The 17,066-nt window shown below is 34.0% G+C and overlaps 3 protein-coding genes and 1 long non-coding RNA gene across 5 annotated transcripts; 3 read left to right on the forward strand and 1 right to left on the reverse strand.

Moving 5' to 3' along the window:
• The first annotated feature begins 867 nt into the window (after positions 1-867).
• LOC123313747 (trimethylguanosine synthase) lies at positions 868-9,405 on the forward strand. Of its 2 annotated transcripts, none has more exons than XM_044898750.1 (9): positions 868-1,087; positions 4,453-4,546; positions 4,976-5,729; positions 6,965-7,259; positions 7,627-7,858; positions 8,059-8,311; positions 8,633-8,764; positions 8,856-9,154; positions 9,275-9,405. In XM_044898750.1, exons 1-9 carry the CDS (start codon positions 990-992, stop codon positions 9,383-9,385), a joined length of 2,268 nt encoding a protein of 755 aa, XP_044754685.1. In that variant the 5' UTR covers positions 868-989; the 3' UTR covers positions 9,386-9,405. The 2 variants fall into 2 exon arrangements, with proteins under 2 accessions (XP_044754685.1, XP_044754680.1); XM_044898745.1 differs by lacking the exon at positions 868-1,087 and adding an exon at positions 1,111-1,235.
• Positions 1,226-3,382, forward strand: LOC123313759 (serine/threonine-protein kinase greatwall). Its single transcript, XM_044898760.1, has one exon. The coding sequence runs from the start codon at positions 1,260-1,262 to the stop codon at positions 2,976-2,978; it is 1,719 nt and encodes a 572-aa protein (XP_044754695.1). The 5' UTR covers positions 1,226-1,259; the 3' UTR covers positions 2,979-3,382.
• Positions 9,342-10,697, reverse strand: LOC123313764. The gene is made up of 2 exons (XR_006537768.1): positions 10,513-10,697; positions 9,342-10,297 (listed from the first exon to the last, which is right to left on the reverse strand). It is a non-coding gene; the product is annotated as an uncharacterized LOC123313764 (long non-coding RNA).
• Positions 10,698-10,871: 174 nt separating this feature from the next.
• Positions 10,872-15,201, forward strand: LOC123320167 (zinc finger protein OZF-like). The gene is made up of 2 exons (XM_044907373.1): positions 10,872-11,004; positions 13,440-15,201. Exon 2 carries the CDS (start codon positions 13,667-13,669, stop codon positions 14,978-14,980), a length of 1,314 nt encoding a protein of 437 aa, XP_044763308.1. The 5' UTR covers positions 10,872-11,004; positions 13,440-13,666; the 3' UTR covers positions 14,981-15,201.
• Positions 15,202-17,066: the final 1,865 nt, after the last annotated feature.

Raw genomic sequence — 17,066 nt, forward strand, 5'->3', positions numbered from 1 at the left:
AATTTCAGCGTTATCCCACAGATCTTTGAGACTAGAAAATATACCCCGACTAGTTCGTTTTCTTTTTCAATATTGATTTAAATATTGAATGATAACGAGAAGGAATGATTCTGTTGTTTGAATTTTATAAATTCTTCATTTGACTGAACCAGGAACCTGTACTTCAAATGCAAAGTAGAGGATCTCTCTAGTCTACAGTCTACCGTCCACCTTCCATATGCCTTCCAAAGATTATAGAGACTATAATCTTTGATGCCTTCCATATACCACTGCATATTCCACCCTCCATATAGTGAACTCTAATAGATTATTTATAGTTTACTGGAAGCAAAAAAAATGTAGAAATAGGTATTGCAAAATGTTCTTGAGGGAAGTACATAGGAAGTGAGTTAATGAGTTGTTGAGGGTTGAGTACTCAAAGATATAATAGGAGTATAGTAGCCTTTCTTGCATTTCCGTTTCATGAAGCACAAAAAAATCTCTATCAACTCTTGGTTGTAAGGCGTTTAACTCAATGAAGCTTCATTGAGTTCAATGTTGTACCAAAGAGGGTTGTACGGAGAGATATCTCTGAGATATAAGATATAAGCGTTCTTTAAATTAAAAACCAGATGAACAGGTGACCGGAAGTTCAGGTTGAAAGAACAGGTTCGCGTTAAAGAACAGAACAGGTCGAAACAGTTCACAGAACGGGTGACTACCAGTTCCGTAACAACGTATAAAAGGCCATATTCGGAACAAGAAAGAAATATCAATGAGTAACTCTTTGAAAATATCGAGGACAGAACAACAGAACACTAAAAAAAATTTAACTTGAAAACCATAGATTACTTGAGAAAAGATGGCCTTTCTAGAGAAAAGAAGAACACAAATAGTTCAAATGTCTTGACAAAGGAAATGAGCAATTGATATTGACAGGTTGTTTTGTGTTTGTTACTCTGTAAATAAATGAATAAAAATTATATTTAATGAATTAAACGTTCTTAGATATGTGCGAATCTCAATGGAATACTTTAGCTGTCATCACATTACAAAAGCAGTCAAGTTTCAACGAAATTCATTGTGTTTGTTCCAGACTTTTTGTGCGGTAAGTTAGCAATAATTGAGACTGTTGAGAGTATGTCAATTATCTGTCAGTGTTTGATTCGTGTATTGTCAAAAATTTATTTCATAGCGTGTTTATTAAAAAACCGTTGCGAGTTTGAATTATTTTACAAGATTTCCTCTTTGAAAAGGTAATCCGTTTAAAAATAAAAACAATGTCCTTTGATAACTCAGGCACTGCCAAACCTCCTGATATTAATGACTTCGTTATAATTAAACCCATCAGTAAAGGCGCATTTGGAAAAGTGTTTTTAGGCCATAAGAAAACGAATAACAAAGTGATGTATGCTATTAAGGTGATGAAAAAGCATGAAATGGTTAACAAAAATATGGTAACTCAAGTTGTGAATGAAAGAAATGCTTTGGCCCTAACTAATTGCCCTTTTTGTGTGAAATTATATTATTCTCTGCAAACATCTACATCTATTTATCTGGTCATGGAATTTATGGTTGGTGGCGACTTGAAATCATTGCTTAGCGTATATGGTTTTTTTGATGAAGCAATGGCCACTTTCTATGTTGCAGAAGTTTGTTTGGCTCTTCAGTATCTACATAGTCATGGAATAATCCATAGAGATATAAAGCCAGATAATATGTTGCTTTCTAAGGAAGGACATGTGAAGTTAACAGATTTTGGATTATCAAAGGTGCAAGTCCATAGGGATTTAGAAATTACTGATTTTGAAAGCAATACACCTAATTTATGTGCTCGAACTCCTGGACAACTTTTGAGTTTAACTTCTCATCTCAGTTTTGGTTCAGGAAACTCTAAATATGTTACTGCTCATACCAACCCTAATAATGACTCCACATCAGACTCTTTTAGTATTTTAGAATCACAAAATAATTCATCTGTTCTTAAAGAAAGCAATAAGATTAATTTCTCTTCAAAGGATGATTCATCAAAGCAACAAATTGCTTTATCTGGAGTTAATTACTTATCACCTGAGTTCACGAAAAACTCAACTGGAACAGAATGTAGTTCATATCACACATGTAACTCAACCAAGGATAATAGTGAAAATATAACTAATGTATCTGAATTTTCACCTATTAGTCGAGGAATACCTACAAGATATGGATTAAGTAATATGAGAGCAAAACGCAAATTACGTTCCCCCTCTCCATCTAACTCATGCAAGACCTATGTAAGAACAGGCTTGTCAGGTCAGATGGAAATTTTGAAATTGGAGAAAACTAGTCCAATGAAAGGAGGAGTAACATTTTCAACTCCTGTATCAACAGATAAATCAAAAATGAAAACAACAAGGTTTGAATTACCAAAAAGCACTCAAGAGAATCAAAGGCTTTCTAGTAGTAGAGGAGGTAACAATGTAGTCAGTCCCATATCACAACCCGGAGAAATTACACCAAAGACTCCAAGAACTCCTTACCGAACCCCAAAATCTGTAAGAAGAGCCAGGTGGAGTTCAGACCAAAGAGTTTTAGGTACTCCTGACTATCTTGCTCCTGAATTGTTGATGAGACAGGGCCATGATTGTGCAGTCGATTGGTGGGCATTGGGAGTATGCCTTTACGAATTTGTTACTGGCTTTCCCCCATTTAATGACTCTACTGCTAAGAAAGTGTTTAAAAATATATTAGGACATAACATTGAATGGCCAACAGGTGAAGAAGCCCTATCAGTAGAAGTTATTGATGCTATTGAATCTCTATTGAATCATGATCCTGAGGAAAGACCTAAAGCCAAGGAAGTGATGGAGATGGAAGCATTCAAAAATATTGATTGGGATAACTTGCTATCAATGATTCCACCTTTTGTTCCTGATCCATTTGACCCTCAGGATACAGGGTACTTCCAAGCAAGAAATGAATTGTTAAATTTCAATCTTTCAAATTATGAAATCAGTTGAATTCTTTTTCGTTAGTTTCACATCTGTAAATAACTTTTATGAACATAGGTAATAGTTATTTTAAGAAATTGAGTATTTTTATTTATTACTATTTATTATTTGTAGTGGCAGTCTTTTCTTTTGAATTGTTGTAGTTTTGGTTGATTCTCAACAGTCTACATTCTGGTATTGATAAGGATATGTTGGTTGAAATGTTTTCGCTTTGCCCTCATTTTCCTTAGGTTCCAGTGCATATTATACCAACTAACAGGGTCTTTTGTAGCATATAATTATTTCAGACAACACACATTAGTTTTGAATTTGAAAAGTAATATATTTTATTCTAACACTTGATTATTGAGTTTATTTTAAGAAATTGATTGTAAAACATGAATGTAGCTAAAAATTAAACATGTATAATGAAATTTTTTTTTAATATATAAATAATATAAATTTGCTGTATTTTTTTGGTGAATCATCTGAAAAATCAGTTAAATCATTATATAAAATTTTTTTTTCGCATTTCAGTTTTTCGCATATAAAAATTTTCAGCTGTTTAAATTGGTGTCTCTATTTTGTAGTCTTAGTTATATGGAAAAGTAAATATAACATATTACAGTCATTTTTTTATGTAGAATTCAGTGGCATAATCGAAGATTTTTTCAGTCTACACCTTATCGTAACATATATTGTTTTAAATGGTAGTAGACTGAATAAAATTTTCCAATACGTCACTGAAATCTGCATAAAAAGTGATTGTAGAATGTAACATCTATTTTTCGATATAACTAAGACTTTACTACAAGATCGAGACACCAATTTAGAGAGCCAAAAAATGAGTTTTTAATTATAACTTGGGGGCAAAATGAGGTTAAAGTATGCAGTTTTAGTTATATATTGAAAATCGAGGTTGAAAATGTGCCGTCCGTTTTTCCCTAGTAGTTACCTTCAAATTCTACCCACCTTGTACATACTTTCAATGAGTTATCACAAAATTAATCTTTTTCATTCAGCTTCATTAACAGATGTTTAAGAGATCAGGGCTGCTATTCTCGAGCATTCGCAATATAGGAGATCGACGCATCGAAAAACGTTGTGATGTTTTTAACAGCAGATAGCAGAGTTTCAACAAAGCATTGTGTGCTTTCATATGGGCTAAACACAATGCTTTGGTGAAACTGGAAAACTCTGCTATTTGCTGTTAAAAACATCACAACGTTTTTCGATGCGTACGATCGCATATATTGCGAATGTTCGAGAATAACAGCCCAGTAGTAATAGTTACAGGCTCCAATTTTTAGTCATAAAAGGTGGAGAAGGTTCATTACTATAAAAAAAGGGATGAAATTTATAAGTTCATGCTGAATTTTTACTAGAAACTATATCAGCATAGTTTTATTTTTCTTAGAAGAAACCATGTTTTAGATTGTTATCCTTTAATGTCATCTGTATTTTTTTTATATATTAAAATATATTTCTTATCTATGTTTTTCAGATATAAAGCTGAAGAGGACCAGTCTCCAGAAGATAGTGCAGTTGAAGATACTTCAGAAAATATTACATTTCAGGCAGTGAAAGTAAAATCAGATGTAAGTTTTTATGTCGACAATTTAGATTGTTAGAATTTCGGTAATATCAGTGAGTAAAAAAAATAATATTCATCTTAGACTTTGTTCTCACAATAATCAATAAAAGAGAAATTCTCAAAATGTAAACATATAGTGTAATAATTTCCATTGTGGTGTGATAACAAAACAAGTATATTATTGCTTCTGAAATGTCCCTTTCCACTAAAATTTCTTAGAAACTAGTAATAAAGTCATAAATGTTCTGAAAATTTCAAGATATTACATACTTCAAAATTCAGATTTGAATCTATTTTTATGCAACCTGCAGTGTAGTCATATAGAAATGAATGATGAATTATTAAACAATAGACTTGTATGTGATGGAGCGATATTTAGAATTGATGCTGATGATTTGGTGGATGACATATAAAGCTACCAATTCTTTTTTAGGTAGAAAACGAACCATTGAGTTGTTACTGTAGTGCTTCTCATACAGATACTTTTTCAACTGACGAACATGACAGTCTCAGAGAAACTTCAGAGGGAAGGCCACTTTTATCAAATGACTGTGGTACGGATGCGATAATTTCAGGCAAACAAGATATATTTCTTGAATGGCAAAAATTCTGGTCCGTAAATGGAGAAAAATTAATTTGGGAATCTTGGATAACAAAATATAGCGATTATATAAATCCAGAATTTTTAGGTTATTATGCAGAAAGTAATGCACAAACAATAACAGATAGCAATATAAAATCTGAAATATCGAAAGCTCAACTAACAAAATTCAGTTTTGACGATGGCCAGAAAAACAACACGAAAGTTTTTCAACGCGAGCTATCAGAGAACGATGATACTGTAAATAACGACATTTCGGAAGGGTGGAATCCCCTATCCCCTCAGAGCAATGACGGCGACACTGAAAATGAACAGCTCCTAAGACCTCGCTGCAGTTCCCATGCAGGTAGTTCTGTGAGGACAGTTGACTCAATGACCAATGTCACTCGAATGACTGTCTCCTCAATTGACTTCAATAAAAGTCCCTCCGATAGTCTCTCATCAGTTAGTTCGGTTGAGAGTTCAGTTAGTACAACTTCTTCATCAGAAGGTGACGAAGATAATGGAAATGAGTGGAACCACTTATGGAAAATACATTATGAGCAAGAATACCTTATACAATACAATCAATTTCTTGCAGACAGAGGTGATTATTTTGTTTTTGATTGAGAAACTATACAGGGTGAGTCTTTGACTCATACAAATATTTTAACAGCAGATTCTTTAGATCAAAAGAAAAACTTTCTTCCTTCACCATTTTCTCTGTATCAGCTCGGTTTTAAAGATAAAGACAGTTGAAAAACCAAGAAAAAAAATTTATTTCTAGTTCCCACAAACGTGATTGAATGATATTAATTTCGGAATATATTAATTCATTTATTTGATTAATCCTTCGCGAACACAAGATATTATCCACGTCTTCCAGTATTCTCATAATGACCATTACATACCATAAAAATACCGAAAATTCAAAGACCCCAACTCTTGAAACTAATGATCTATCTAATGAATATTTTGAAGTTTTGTAAAATAATAATATTCCTCATATTTTCTCGTATAATGCGCAGTTTTCGAGTAATTTCATGTTCAAAAATGAAAAATATCTGTAATATTTGTAAAATTGAGTACTTTGGCTGAATGCAACTCTGTTTAAAAGATCCACAGATGTATAGTGTTATAGATTTGGCTTGTTATTCTGCAGCGAATTTTGTTTGTGCAGGGGTGGCATAGCTCATTATGAAAACTTGAAATGGCTATATCTTTTTATCAGGGCAGAATAAAAAAATGGTATAGGAAAAATGTTTTTTTTTAGAACCTACTGTTAAAATATTTGTACCCTGTATATGTAGTTATTTGTAGCGACAATCTTGAATATTTGGTACGCTTGCTGGTGCGGATAGAGCTGAGAAATCCTCAACAATTTCAAGCCGTTGGCTAACTAACTGATGAATTAATTTTTGTGTTATCCAAAATCTACCAACATCAACATTCAACCGCCCAAAATTAAGATAGTCTATATGTGACTTATATATTATTATAATAATATATTTGTTTCTTGCCTTTTCCAAGTTATTTATACATATTATGAAAATAATGATTTTTGCATATTCCTTCAATTTATAAAATTATGTTGAGTCATCTATTGCACAATATCTCAAAACTGAATATTGCATCATTCTTGTTCATAAATAGTGCATGGGCATAGGATAATATGCATGAGAATACATTTGTATCATTTCCCAAATTAGAATGAACGATTTTGATTAATTTTCAATAAAAACGCTTCTTATAATATTGAATCGTGACGCGTTTCAATGAATGTCATGATTAATATTCACCATTTATAGTTTCATTTGAATCAGTTATTGAATATCATTTCAGATTATAGCAATACATTGGAGTCAATTCCCAAATCATTGAAACATTGTGGCCAGCACAATTTATTGACCAAGCAGAAGACAGCTCAAACGAAAATTGAATTTAGTACCGAAAAAAACGGTCTTGAAAATAAATTTTCCAACCTGGAAATGAATAACGATTCGACTGAGAAATCTGATTTGTCAGATAAGGAGGAACTAGTTTCCGAAGAAACAAAGCAAATGATTGCCCTAGGATTACCTGCCGCTTTCGGAAAACTTGATGAATGCTTTATAGATTCTACAAGGAAGTCTGAAGGGTGAGTTTTTTCGCCACACAATCTTTTTAATTGCCTTTCTCTTCTGGATTGCCTGGAGTATTATTATTACTGCCGAGCATCTAGTAGCATTTCATTGAGGATCATGTTATGTTATCCTGATGAGGTCAAATGAGGGCTATGGTATGGTCTTTTCTCTTAACGATAGTGTGGCTAGTTTGATTCGGATCGTAATATTAGTGGTCTGAAAATCTGTTCATTATTATATCAGGTTAAGTTTACCTGAGACATGATTCAAATGAACTAAAAATTATCGGCTTTTTCACGAATTCTATCGAGGACACAATGCTTTCTTAATTTTAGATTAAGCACCTTGTTAGTTTCGGATATAAATGAAGTTTTTCCGTAGGTTGACAACAAATAAAGATAATTTGAACTCCTCAAGGAATAAAATCAAAGCAGCTTTCAATCTTCTTGGTATAGAGTTTACGGAAAAAAAGGACGAGTTGATGAGTGGCAAGGTGGATTATAAAATGAAGCACATTCGTTCACAGAATCGTTTATTGAAATTGCGCGGTGTTAAACGGAAGCATACCTACTTTGATGATGACGGAAATCCTATTTCAGAAAATACAGATGAGGTGAGTATCTTCCACATTTTCATTCCCACCTGCTGTAACAATCTTGGCTCAATTATTAGTTTTTGGAATATTTTCAAGGGGTTTTCAACAAGTAACTCAGGTGTTTAGATTATTTCAAAAAACACTTATTAATTGGGGGAAGAATAACTTTTAGTATGACTCATTCGGTAGCCCTTTTTCCAAGTAGAATTATTTTTCAGGAAAACAATCAAAGTATCTTATCAGACCATTCAGAAGTCAAAGTGAGTTCAGGAGATGAGGAAGATATTACAACATCGGAACAAACAATAATACAAAAAGATGAACCTGATGTTTGTCTTTCCAAGAGGCGAAAGCGTAGAAAGAGAATAAACATTCCCCCAGAAATAAGGAAGAATTCCAAGTTAAAAAAATATTGGATTAGAAGATTTTCTCTCTTCAGTCGTTTTGATGAGGGAATTAAACTTGATGAAGGTGAGTCTTGGGTTCTTTTAGTAATCAATATTGATTGTTATTACCAATATATCCGAAGAAGCTTTTACTCTTCATGTAAGCTTTTCTAAAGGTAAGGAGATATAGGAATAAATATACCTTATAATAATTAAGGCAGAAAGAGAAAATTTGTAGATATATATATCGACAGGTGACTGAATATCAATATTATCAAATTAATGTATACTTTGTTACCTTATTGAAAATTGCGCTGAAATCGGTACCCAGAAATTGCATTCAATTTATAAAATAACGCTTATGTGCTTTCAAAGTGTAGTAATCTTTTTTTTTTTTTTTTTTCAGAAAGTTGGTACTCTGTGACACCCGAACTAGTTGCCAAAAACACTGCGGAAAGATGTAGAACTGATGTGATAGTTGACGGTTTTTGTGGCGCGGGGGGCAACGCCATACAGTTTGCCTTCACTTGTAAAAAAGGTGAGGAAATTCATAGAAGACATAATTGAACGAAATTAATATTAGTACTTGATAAATTTTTTACTAACTAATCAGCAATAATTTTTTGCAGTGATAGCAATCGATATTGATCCAAAGAAAATTGAACTTGCGAAGAATAATGCTCAAGTTTATGGCGTATTGGACAGGATAGAGTTCATTGTTGGGGACTATATTTCTCTGGCGTCCAGCCTCAAAGCAGACATCGTTTTTTTGAGTCCACCATGGGGCGGGCCTTCCTATGTTCGTCAAAAAACCTATGATCTCGAAAGTATGTTGGAACCAGTGCCATTTTCGAAATTGATGGAGGAAAGCAGAAAAATTTCACGAAATGTCGCAGTTTTTCTTCCCAAAAACAGCAATACTTATGATGTAAGTAAAATATCCAGTGACATGAAACAGGAATTAAAATTAGCTTGTTTATTTGATTAACTTCAGCTATTTTCTAACATTGTGTTGAAAACAACTGTACCAACCAATTATTTTTTTCAGGTGATGAAATATGCAGGAGAAGATGGATTTGTGGAAATTGAACAGAATTTTATCAACAATAACTTGATAGGTATAACAGTTTATTATAATGACCTTGTTAAAAAAACATAAGAATAAAAATGTACATAAAAGCATGGTTTTAATGAAATTTCACTTCACCATTATTGTAATTAATGTTACCACATGAACCAATGAGTACATTCACCCACCTGAAGATGCTATTGCAATGGCAAAACATGATTAAAACATTTAGTGAAAATCATGTAATTTGGTCTTTCTTCTACTTGCGGTGCCTCCACTGGGCTGAACCGAGGCCTTGTGGTTCATTGGCATGTAGTTGGAGACTCACCTCCTGAGACACGCCGACCAGAATGCCGCATGTCAACAGGCAGGTGTCCCTACCACCACAAGAATAGTCGATGTTGTGATGACCTTAACTCTGTAAGGCTACTACAGGTTTACAGTTCTTTCCTGCAAGCATAGTTAAGGTTAGGCCTTAACCACCACAGTATACATCCAGTGCATAATGTTTGGTCTGAAGCCTTATTCCTTACTAAGTGGGACAAAAGTTCATACTAGCCTTATTTGATTGGATCTCAGTATGTTTTTTCTACAATAGTTTGCAGTCCAGTATCACACCATGATGTTGGACTTGCTTGGATAGAGTGAGCCCAATCCCACAACAAACTAGAAATCTTGGTGTTGCAGGGCACCCTCCTCCTAGTATAAAGAGCCGTCTCAGTTTTACCAGGATTGACCAAGAGTTCATTTTCTAAGCACCATTGCTCAATCATGTGAGTGTTCTACATCAGATCAAAAATGACACCGATTATCTTACCTCTAATCAGAAGCACTGGGTCATCTGCATAGGCCACAACAACAAACCCCTTGCCAATTCAGGTTGAGGTGGCAGATAGCATAGATATAAAATAAACATCAAGTACCTACCATATTTCATTTCAATTCCCGACTGCGCTTTGTAGATCATCTTCAGTCTCTTTCAATCCTCATGTTTATGAATCGCTGAAAGAAAAAAAAAGATGAAGATTATGAGGATAACAATCATCATGCAGAAATTCGTAGATCAACTGTCAGAGATCAAAGTGTTGGATTTCACCATCGCAGATGAAAAGGAATCCTGTTGGGACTCTACTTTTCATCATCAATTAGCGACTCTATTAGAATTGTTTCATCATACATCAAGTAAAAATTTCTTGATCAAACGAAAAACAACTCACCATGATGAGTTGGTTTGAAACTTTCCAACCATTAATTAAGAAAAACATCTTTGAGAACAGAAAACTCACAACAAGTTTCATTATTCGAATTCAGCGAGATTGTATAAGTCCAATTTAAAGAACATGGATTGGAAATTAGAATAAATATAAAATAAAATCAAAGGAAGAACCAACAACTTTTTCGGTTACAGATATCATCGAATACATCGAAATCGATTAAGATTCATCGATGGATTTAAGTTCTGGGTTAAAACTTAAAAGGTTTTGTTGTTCCAAAAATTAAAGAAAAAAGGAAAAATTTTCCAGAATGAATTGAAATAACACACGCATTCATGACAATGTAGAATTTTTCCTAAAAAGTATTTCAAATCAATCGGAATATGACATAATACATAACCTTCTCAGACATTTTTTGACAAATGACATTGCAGTTTTGAAGTTTGGCTCCTGTTTCCGAAATTGAATCATCTTTTCAAAACCAGAAATTCTAAGGTATTTAAATAGAATTAATTCAGTTAATTAATATAATTGGTTTGGTTAGTTATGCTAGTAGCTACGAAGTAATTTAACATTGATCTCTGTCCGGATTTCAAAATACAATAGTTAGTTTTTATATTCGTCAATAGAGTAAATATCCCGAGAAATGTCTCCTTGAAATCTGCATTTATTATTTCTACTAGTTATAGTAGTTATGCTTCTTATCTTCAAATGAATCAAATGATATCATTATTTAAGGTGCAAGTATTTTACGATCAGTTCAATTTTATTGAATATATTTACTGTGAACGAGATAACTTAACACTCAAAATAAAACGGAACTTATCACGTTATTCAACTGCATGAATATGAATATCTTTAGGATTTTTCCTTTTTTGTTCAAATATTCAGTTACACCAGCCATACTAAATTTCTACTTGCTATCTTGATGAATTAATTTTCCATTTTCCTGCTAATTATCATTGGAAGTCACTTTCTTGCTATTGTTACTTGTTCATTATTTTTATCACTTGGAACAATTAACTACTCGCTATGAATTTCATCTGATAGTATAGAAACCTCAAAACTGAATTTAATCGAAAGAATAGTTTGAATACAGTTTCCTATTTCTATCCAGAACTTGCATGCAACATGAAGTATAATAATTTCAATAAACATAATGTATGAAATATGAACAGGTATACCTATATTGAAGTTCTTATTCAGAAGATATTAAAATAATGATAATCTCAGCTGATTGTTACAAATATTTCCTCGATAAATCGTCGTGTTTGGAAAATTGTTGGATCATTCTGACAAGAACATCGATTGGAAATAGTTGGAGATAATTTTTCACGAATTTTTAGTTGAGTAAATGAATCAATAACTAGGGGCATATTCGAGCACAATTTATTCTTTTTGTTTATTGAAACTTTTATTCTTTCAGTAAAGAATTTCGCAAAACCGGTATTTTTTCGTAAAACATCAATATTCCATCAGAAAAGATTTAACACAGTTTCCATTCAAACATGATTTCCAGATTTTTTCATTTGTCTTCATCTATATCAATTAAAGAGGATCTATGGTTTACTTCAAAATGCTTTATTGTTCAAACGATCGCACCAAATTGGACAATTCTTTTTTTGTTGTGTTTATTATTGTTAGGGCAAGGTTTATATAACAAAATATTCCCAAAAAAAATTGTACAGAACAGAAAAAAAGGCATTCCTTTTTCTTACGACCAATCGAGCAATCATAGAGTACTTATAGGTTTTCGACATTTGGACAGAAAGTTAAGTTATATCGAGTAAATCGAAAATTTAAAATGATGAGTTCGTTATTATTATCTACCCTAGAAATAATTTAAATGGCAAAACTAGGTTTGCCGGGTCAGCTAGTATTTGATAAGAAGAATGTCTATTTCCCAGTCCATCTCTGCATGGGGGAATGCATGCGAGATAGCCGGAGTAGATAAGAATATAAATTATTCAGATTTAGCTTAATTAGCATTTCCACAAAAATATCAATTTCCACTGAGACGAATAAGTAAAAGTATGGGTATACTGTTCGAATTGATTTTTAAAGTGTTATGAATGATGAGTTATTATATCTCAGAAATATTCCTACTTCTGGAAAGAAATACCCTTCTTGAAGGGAGAGTGCAGTCAGGCTTTTGTATGGTGAACCACGGTAATTTCATGCTATCTTTTCTAAGCAACCACTTAATATATTATTATGCATAAAGGAAAAAATGTGATAAGTCAAGAAAGCGCTTTAAAGAATGTTAGGACGTAATATGAAAATCTTTCTTATTTTTTTCATCATACGATTTGATCAAGTTTAACATTTTCGAAAACCACGAGTGAGGCCTCAAAAGATTCGAGAAGAATTGTTTTTCATTTTTCAATCATTTCCAACTGTTCTTTTCCCCTCAGAGTTGGGCAGAGTACCTCGATGAAGTAGGTACTCATGAGTACTTTGAAAGTATTCATAAATGTTTCAATATGATAACTTTTATCAGAATTGCTCGTGAAAAACCAAAACGAATATTCAAAATAATGAGCATGGAAGATATATATGTAACCACATTAACCCTGAGTGGCCTACTACCTACTCAGAAAATACTCGGTTTCAGATTTCAAAATGGCAAAACGCATCTTCACAACTTGTGTAAATGCGAAATTATTGCTTTTATTGTTGAGGAAGAGTAGATTAGACTGAATAAATAAAATGTGATTTAGCTGGTGTAGCTCAAGTTTTTAGAAAGGATACAGACTATCTACAAAAAATGGGAAGTAGTAGAAATTTTGTATGTAAATGAGAGTTATGTATTCTTTCCATCACTCAATCAGAATTTTGAGTACAATTTACTCGGGTACTGCCCAGCTCTTAGGTTAGTCTGTAGTTAACTGAAGTAGTCTCAAGGTTGAGGTGTTAATAAATTATTGCAGGTGGTAATGGTGAGTTTGAGAAAACCTACGATGGACAACAACATTCACTTAACTAGATAATAGTTTCGAACTAACTCTATTCTGGTGGTTGGTATTCTTTTCTGTTCACTCTGCACCTTGAGGTTTAAGGGTTGCATGTTCACTTAACCAAAGTATACGGCAATCCCTAGCGGTTGCAACCACGTATTCTAGTCATCGTCGCTATAACCAAAATCGAACTATACCAAATGACGTTTTCCAAAGAAAAAGCTCGCAACCACGAGTGCGAAATATGCAAGAAGAAATTTTCAACCAAGACCGACCTCATCAAACATGTCAGGATACACACTAACGAACGACCGTTCACTTGTAAATTCTGCGGTCAGGCTTTCAGACAGGCTGGTTCCCTGAAGAATCACATCGCCTGTCGACACTCTACGACACTGCAGAGTTCGGAAATTTTCATTTGCAGCTATTGCGGAAAATCCTTTCCTATAAAGGAAAGGCTGAAATTGCACCTTAGGATTCATACCGGTCTGAAGCCGTACGCTTGTAAGCTGTGCCCGAAGACCTTCGCTCGTGGTGGTCAGTTGGTGCAACATCAGAGAACACACGACGGCTCCAGACCGTTCGTATGTAGGATTTGCGACACAACATTCACCACATCGGCAAATCTGCGGTCGCACATGAAACGGCATTTGGAAATCCGTGATTACATTTGCGACCTATGCGGCAAGTTGTTCTTCAGGAGAGACGCCCTAAGGAAACATTTAAACTGTTACCACGCCAATTTGAAGGCCTATTATTGCGAGATTTGCAAGAAGGAATTGAAAGGCCACTTACCACAACACATGAGAACCCACGCCAAAGATAAACCACATGGTTGTGCCCATTGCGGGGCCAGGTTTGCACAAAGATCTCAACTAACCGTACACCAAAGAGTCCATTCCGGCGAAAAGCCGTACAGGTGTCAAGTGTGCTGGAAAGCTTTCGCTCATTCTACAGCGCTCAAGCTGCACTGCCGTTGCCACACCGGGGAAAAACCTTTCGCTTGCAAATTGTGCAATAATTCCTTCTCGCAACTACCTCACCTGAAAAAACACATGCTGTGCGTGCACAAATCCAGCAAACCGTACGTTTGCGGAAACTGCAAGAGCTTTCATAAAACGAAAAAGGAACTCGAGTTACACGCTAAAACGTGTCAGTCGAACGAGGATAAACCGGAGGTTGTCGCTAAAAAAGAGGTTGAAGTACTGAAAATCGGGGCAGCTATGCCAATTGGGAAAATGAGATTTCTGCTTGCCATTTTAATCAAGAAGATTTCATCGGCTGAAAGACTGAAGGAAATAGGATTCAATAAGAGGCTGATCGATGATGTTTTGATTGATTCCATCAAGATGTCCGGAAGGGTTCCTTGTCAAGATTGCACTCTGACTCCTGCCGAACAGTTAAAGCTCAACGTGCAGATTCTGTTAGAATGGACTGTTCCAAAGAAATACATGGAAAAGTTCAAACTGGAACAGCGTTCTACGGAAGAACTGTTGGAAGAGTTGACTTCCTAAAGGGGTTTCAGATTTCAATAGGATATAACCTGAAAAAGGTTGAGGGCTTAGAAATGAGGATGGCGTTAATACTGCAGTAAATACTTGTGCGCTCCTAGATATTATGCATTGGGTTTAGATCATAAACTTTAGCTAGTTCAACTAACCTATATTATTCGCTTCTTGCATACTTCAGATTGGATGACAAGAGTTGAAAAACAAACTTGGCTCTCAATTTTTACAACGAAACCAAGTTGATCAAACGAGTTGAAAAGCATGTCAAAGGTCGTTTATAATTGAGACCCGTTTGCACCATACGCACTTAGTGTTAAGTGTCCGTTAAAATGAACTCTTAGCTTAAATTACGTTGCACCAACTGTTAAGTGACATCTAAATGGCTAAAGCTAGCCTTAAATTTAAGCGCTCCTGTAATGACCACTTAGTTATTTAAGGGCGGGATTCTAACCTAAAATTTGTTGAACTGGCTGCAGAACTTCCCATTTTTGATGGATTTTGAAAATTGAATGGATTCATTACTGAATACCAAGCCTTTTCTTTTGCCTTTATTGTTATGCCATCAGTCTTTCAATTTTCAATTTTTTGTCACAAATCATACTATAGTTAGCAGCAAACTCTTTTCTTCTATTGAGAGTTGAGTGCTATTGTAGATTATCACCACTTGCTTGGCAATCATTCATCGTATTCGTATCAATAAGGACAATAAGGACATTTTCTTCACGTTCCTCTTCAACATTAATAAAACAAATTCACACAAGACCTCATAAAGAAAGTGTTGTACTTATATAAACTGAGGTACCTTTTATTTTACAATTCATCATCATCAATAATAATGCTAATTCAACAACAGAATATAATAAGAATATAATAATTTACTTGAAACCGACTGACACGACAATAAAGTTAGGTCAATGAAATGACAACGATCATCAGCAACCGGCCAACCAAAATGGCTTTATTGAACTAGGATGAAGTTGCACCAAAATATAAAACAGAAATATTACTAGATATAAAAACTTAAGTTCCCCTTACTTAAGATTCCGTTAAGCCACAGTCGTACAACTGGGAATAAAATTAAGCGTCCATTAACTTTAAACGACACTTAGTTAAGTACTTGTTTTAAGGGGTATTGGTGCAAACGGGCCTGAATCGAATAAACGGTATGGTGGATAGAAATAAATGATAGCAAAAATTTTTTTTCAATTTCCACGTTCACTATAGGGTTATTATGTAATTCTGTCGCCTCTGGGACAGTTTGGAGTAGTTATCTCCTTCTCATGGATGTGGATCAACATTTCCTCAGACTTTTGGCTGCTTTTCTCTTCCCATTTTTCAAATTTCTCAACTTTCATTTTTATTTTAGCCTTTCTTTATGTCTTTGGCTGGTACCAAAGTTTAATTTTTTTTCGAGAAATTGTACTTCTTGAAATCGGAGATATTTCATGCATATAGTATTCATCTATTGATTATCAACTATTTGATCCTAATCAAAAATAGTTTTGTTTGTTGCTCATTAAAAATTTAGCTAACATTAACCTGAAAGACAACTTATCCTGTTCTGCAATCTTTCTACCCTCAATCTTTTATTTATTTAGTGTAACTTAGAGCCGAGACCTAACAAAGGAGCCATTCTATTGGTCGATGGCAATCACGTTAATCCTTAACCTTTTCTCTTCTCCCTTTTCATGGGTATCTGTGGAGTCTTCATCAAACAGATCTAACCTACTAGCATTGAGTATTTAATTTGATTATGATTTTTATTTAAATGCTATAGCTATAACTGGGCTCACAAGTACGTACTGTAACTTGACGTGCCTCCTCTTGATTCCAAACGTTTAGGCTAATTTTAGAGTGATTTTCTTAGGAATAGATTTATTTTTATTTCCGAAAAAGTCCAATAGAATACTTAAGTTCATAACTATTCGAAGAAAAAAATGGTTGTTTGTGAAACTATTTAAAGTTGTAATACTTAGTTGTAATATCCACGTTTCAACCAAAAATTCGAGATTCTGGATCTCTTCAACTGTGCACTATGTTTATGCGAGTTACTTCTCGAAAAATTTGATTTATTCAATGAATGGATATTCCT

The sequence above is a fragment of the Coccinella septempunctata genome, chromosome 1, assembly GCF_907165205.1.
Source record: "Coccinella septempunctata chromosome 1, icCocSept1.1, whole genome shotgun sequence".
NCBI lineage: Eukaryota > Metazoa > Arthropoda > Insecta > Coleoptera > Coccinellidae > Coccinella > Coccinella septempunctata.